General features: G+C 33.8%; 1 protein-coding gene across 27 annotated transcripts; it reads left to right on the plus strand.

Annotated features, from left to right (window-relative positions):
- The first annotated feature begins 246 nt into the window (after positions 1–246).
- On the plus strand, positions 247–4,591 carry LOC136235576 (ATPase GET3B-like). Of its 27 annotated transcripts, none has more exons than XM_066025353.1 (13): positions 247–362; positions 555–610; positions 756–883; positions 984–1,154; positions 1,229–1,369; positions 1,479–1,573; positions 1,658–1,784; positions 1,878–1,926; positions 2,015–2,121; positions 2,343–2,408; positions 2,977–3,165; positions 3,667–3,743; positions 4,156–4,591. In XM_066025353.1, exons 9-12 carry the CDS (start codon positions 2,080–2,082, stop codon positions 3,673–3,675), a joined length of 306 nt encoding a protein of 101 aa, XP_065881425.1. In that variant the 5' UTR covers positions 247–362; positions 555–610; positions 756–883; positions 984–1,154; positions 1,229–1,369; positions 1,479–1,573; positions 1,658–1,784; positions 1,878–1,926; positions 2,015–2,079; the 3' UTR covers positions 3,676–3,743; positions 4,156–4,591. The 27 variants fall into 27 exon arrangements, 26 of the variants coding, with proteins under 26 accessions (XP_065881425.1, XP_065881424.1, XP_065881423.1 ...); XM_066025352.1 differs by having other exon boundaries at positions 4,187–4,591; XM_066025333.1 differs by having other exon boundaries at positions 254–362; positions 475–610; positions 769–883; positions 2,977–3,463; positions 4,156–4,522.
- Positions 4,592–5,648: the final 1,057 nt, after the last annotated feature.

A 5,648-nucleotide genomic window follows, 5' to 3' on the forward strand; every position in this document is an offset into this window, starting at 1 on the left:
GTTTGCTAGAAACCAAGCCGCGGCGGTAATATCCTGTGAAGAAAATTACACCTTGTTCTCTCGCACCACCTGATTCCTTTGGCTCCATATCGTCCATACACTACAAAAAAAAACAAGACTTTAGCAACACTTTTATATCAACACATGGATAAACCGCCCTATGGGCTTAAGTGAAAAAAGCCCACTCATTAGTATACGGCAGCCCATAGTTTGTCCAAGTGATATGGAATACAGCTAATCTTCGCCAGGTTCCTTCTCTCTCAATCTTTGGATAAGTCGATTAGTAATCTTCGCCAGCTTCCTTCGCCAGCTTCAAATCGCTCTATGGATTTCACCACCCATTCGATTCATGTCTGCAGGAGGTATGAATTATCGTTCTTATTCTTCTTCTCAATCGTTTTCTTCTTCGTAACTGTTCTTTTTGTAGATTAGAACTCTGATTTCACAAAACCTAAATAGAATTTCACTATTCAGGTTTCTTCATTTTGCCTTCAATCCTCTCTCTTTCTCTCTTAATCTCTCTCATAGTCAATGTTCTTGTATTCGATCTTCAGTTTACTTCCAGTTCAGGTTCCAGTCCTTGTAACCTACCATGGATTGTTTCAATCAGGTTTCAGATTTTCTATTTTCGTTTTTTTTGTTCTTATCGATTTTATTCTTCTTAATCTTATCTCTATTCTTCTTATTCCTTTTTTTAGAGTAACTCTGATTGCACAAAACCTAACTTCTCAATCCTCATGATTTATTGGTCTCAGTAGCTGCATGCAGGACATTGGGCGTTGGCTTTTCGAAAGCAAGTGTGGGGATACAGAACGTCTATGAGAAGCCCAACTGGGGCTACACCCTATTCAATGCAAGGTTTATTCTGAAGGTGATTCAAAAGGTAACGTTATAGTTTATATAGTAGAACTAACGTTTCTTATATTTTGCAATTTTAGAATTTGCCAGTTGGAACACAAGAATTCTAATTATTACGATTACAGAGAGCACTAAGAGCAGGTGGCATAAAAGGACCTTCTTACAATTTCTTCCATGCAAACACCAAGGATATTGTTAAAATTGGAAAAGAAGCTATGGCCACTTCCATGGAATTATCAGATCATCAAGTATTTTATGAAGTTCAGCCTCATTTTTACTATGGACCAAGCAATATGGTAACTTCTTTTTGCTGTTAATTAAGGCAATTAAGTTATAATCTTTGGTCTTAATTGGGACTTATTGGATGCAGGAAAGAACTTTGTGCAGTGGCTAGGTCCAAAACCTCAACTGATAGTTATTGATACTCATCTGGCTAAACAGATTCTGTACGTCCAAGAATTATACCCTAAACCTGAATTTGAATCATGCCTTTCATGGAGATAACTTGAAGGTAACCATATATTTTTCTGCTTTGTTTTTGTCAGATATTCTTGAATTCTATCTATTGGTAAATTTTAACATAGTTTCCTAGACTGACTCCCAAGTATTCATTTATGCAGGGTATGATTCCGGCAATGATTTCGAGTTTGGAGATAATGTTGGAAAGATGGAGAAAGAAGGAAGGAAAGGAGATAGAAGTATTCATTTATGTAGTGTATGATTCCGGCAATGATTTCCTTAATTAATTATCAGGATATACTATAACGTAGTAATTAATGTGATTGATTAATTGACTCAGAGACTTGTTTAAGACAGAGGATGAAATTGAAGCAGAGAAACTGGAACAAGGGATGGAAATATGCATCCTATAATAGAGATGGTAAAGAAGAGGGAGGAGGAAGCAAATGGCAATTTTTGATTGAATGGTATGAATATCGTTGAGGCAGGTTCAATTTTTTTTAATTGATGAGCTTTATTGATTGAATGGTATGAATGAATTGAATTGGTTAAATGGACAGGTTCAAACGAAGTACATTGTTGATTCTGCTATAAGGCCACATTATCAAGGTTAGAACTAATTTAGATTACAAGTTATGAATCTCCCATTGCAAGGAATTCATAATTGATATTCTTGTGTTTATTGTGGTACCTGCAGCTGACCTTTTTAAACTACGTGCATTGACAAAGATATGAGAGCTGAAATTGGGAGAGCTTCTGGACATGCCACCTCCTGGTCTAGATGAAGCTATAGAAATTTCAAAAGTATGCTTTTCTACTTTGTTCATTTTGCATACTCTGCATTAGCCTGCCTTTTTGTTTCTTTCTAATTGATTATAGATCCTCTTGGCAGTTTATACAATTTCTAGAATCAGCACAATATGGCATGTTTACCCGAATAGTTTTTGATACTAGGCGCGGTGAGTTGAAATGTAGTGATAATTTGTGAAAATGACTTAGTTAAGTTTCATTAAATTTACTTTCAGGGCCATACGTTGCGACTCTTGTCTTTGCCAGACTTCCTGGATGCATCTATAGGGAAGATATTGAAGGTATGACTTCGAATTCAACATTGTGAAAACCTATAGTTGTCTTTTAAACCATTTTGGTGAAAAAATGGGTGTTATGTTTGTTATAAATAATACATAAAATTAACCATGCTTCGGCCTTACCCATAAGCTTAGACTTTTGAGTTAAATGGTTTTATGACATTGTATTAGAGCTTCTTGGATCTAGAGATTGAGGGTTCAATCCGAGAGGGCGTTTGCGTGCATGTTAATATAGTTGATTACAAGAATCTAGTCTTTGGGGTTGGTGCCAAATGTAAAACTTGAATCAAGCAACCAAAGATTGCAAAATGATATCTATTGAGGAATTGTTGGTGTATGTGTGTGTGCGTGCGATAGACACATGCCCACACACAGAGGGGGAAAAAGGTTAAAAAATGATCTCCAATATTGGATCTTTCCAAAGAGAGAAGATTGATCCTTATGTGCAATTACCTCAATTGACCAGTTTTAATTTGTTCACCTTCTCTGCAATGAACTTTCTCATGATTATTATCTGATTTCCTTCTTAATTAATATGAAATGACTCAGAGTATTTTGCATTTTATTGCAGCTTAGGCAAAAGATATCTGCTGCCACAGCTTCCATCAAATCTGTTTTTGGGCAAGAGGGAACCCAACAGAATGCATGTATATTTTGTCAGGTTGACAAATTGGAACGACTAAGAGAGAGGATGGTAAAAGTGTGCGATCTTTTTCGTGATACAGACTCGACAGAGTTTGTCATAGTAACACTTCGCACGGTACACATTCTAAGACTTCACTTAGACGCTTTATAAATTTGTTGATTCAAGGATTTTCTTTCTATTAGTTTGTTGAGAAAAATGCTTTCTGATTTTGTTAACTAAAAAATGCATCACTGTTTTGTTTTGAATCGGGGAAGGTACTCAGTTGGAAACCCATTTCCAACTGGAAAACAAACTTAAATCTCAAAATGTTACACAGCTAATGTGTTCCAGGTACAGTAGCTCAATCAGGTGAAGACAGTCAATAGTGAATCTTTTGCTGGCCCTGAGGTCCTAGAAACACTTCAGCTACTGAGTGAGCGTTTACTTTATAATATTTGACTATGGTTCTCCATTTATGCTGAGTACTTGCCTATTATTCTCAAATTTTCTGCTGGAACTTTATATTGTTTGTCCTGTTAACAATAAATCCTACATTTTTCTCTTCTATTTATTTGTCTAAGATATCTCCTTTATTTCTTACATGGGTTGCTTTTGCTGTTTGTTCGTGCAATGCAGGTTGTATGAACTCATCCAAATGGTAAAGGAGATTTTGTATATTCAAATTGATTCTTTTCTTTCTTGCTAACATTTGGGTTAGTTTTCACTTTCTCTTTATCCTCTTCTTTAGCTTAATTCCTTTTTGGGCCACATTTTGTTTTATTTAATGTGTTCAAGCATGTTTTAATTTCTAGGTTTTGAAGTTTGAACATTTTTGTACTAATAATCTCTTATTCCCGGTTCTAAAGTTTTGAACCCTAACATTTTTTAAAAGTAAGGATTTAGCCCTAATGTTTTAAATGGTACAAATTTAACCTTAATATTTGCAAGCAAAATCAATTTTAGCCCTGCATTACCGAAAATTTGAAAAAGTTGGTTTGACCGTTATTTAATAACTATATTAGTAATACTGCTGTTACTAATCTGTTGGGTCTTACTAAATTGTATGAGTTTTGTTTCGATTTATGATTGGGTTTGTGATTTCGTTTGGTTTATGTTTTCTTTTAGTTAAGGTAAAGGAAATGTTTTCACATAACAGGGATCGTATTAACAACAAATTGACAGGAGTATTCCTCCCCAAATTGAGAGCTTGAATTGTCTTAAGATATTGCATTGTTCCTTTGCTCCTTCTCGTATTTAAATTACAGTGCACTTCCAATTTTTAAGCTTTAGATTATTTGGTCTTGTTGCACAGTTTGATTAGACAATCTAGAGAAGCTTCCTTCAATACGAGAAGGATCAAATTTGTTTTTTCAGAAGTATAATGAAGGATATAGGGGTAAGAAAATTTGCCGTAAGGTTGATAGAGATGCTTGGAATGTTTTTTCAGACATGGTAGTGTTGATTACATAACTTTTAGTTTTAGTATTGACAATATTGGTGAGGTTTATTGTAAAATTTGATTGGAATGGCATGATGTATGTGGTTATAACTGTTTACTACAGTCAGACATAGTCCAGAAAAAATGAATTTTGTGGCATTACTGAACAAAGATTTAGTGACAAAATGTTCGTCGGTAAATTTTTCATTGAGCTAATAAATTTTTAGCGACAGTTTACAGACCTATGTCCTGTCGCTAAATCCTGTATTTTTTTTGTGAAAATCGATTCTAGCGGCGGTTTAAACCGCCACTAGGATAGTGTCCCTATTAAAAACCTTTCCCCCGCGCCCGAGTAAAACCGTCGGTAAATGTAGCAACGCTGGAATTGTCAACACTTTTGTGACAATTTATAAAACTGCCGCTAATATCTCTACCGACGGTTAAAACCGTCGGTAAAGTAGAAAAAAACCGTCGGTAAAGGACTTTTTTTTGTAGTGATGAGAATCATGGCCACCGAACAACAGGTATCCTGATCCAAAGACAAACAAACCTGCAAAATAGCATCAATCAGATAATCAAAATGGAATATATCCATGTTGATTCCGGTTAAATTCTAACACTCCTGGGCATATACACAACCCACAAAGACGTGGTAGTCCGGTTATTTCTATTTTTGTTAGTAAATAATTTTTTTTATTTCAAATATTAGTATAATTAAAGATTATTCTTTTATATTAAAACAAATGTTGTTTTGAAAGAATTTATAATAATTAAAAATTAGTATAATTAACTGATTTAAGATCTGTTTGGTAATACTGTAATGCAATGTAATATAATCAAAAGTGTAATGTAATCAAAGTTGTAATGGAATAGAATGGAATAATGATTCCATTCCCACGTTTGATTGATAAATTAAAAAAATGATGAAATGTAATTACTATTACAATATTTATATTTGCTTAGTTAAATATAATCATAAAAATTTATTTACATAATTAAAATCAACGAAAAATATAAAAAAAGTGAAATTAGAATATAGTTTTTCACGTTTCATGGTTTTCACATTTTTCCTCGTTTTTTGGTTTTCCATTCACAATTTCACCGTTTTTTTATTTTCTCATTTTTCTGTTTTTTTTTGTGGTTTTTTTGTTTTTTGCTTTTTTTTCTCATTTTTAATTTT

The sequence above is a fragment of the Euphorbia lathyris genome, chromosome 7, assembly GCF_963576675.1.
Source record: "Euphorbia lathyris chromosome 7, ddEupLath1.1, whole genome shotgun sequence".
Taxonomy (NCBI): domain Eukaryota; kingdom Viridiplantae; phylum Streptophyta; class Magnoliopsida; order Malpighiales; family Euphorbiaceae; genus Euphorbia; species Euphorbia lathyris.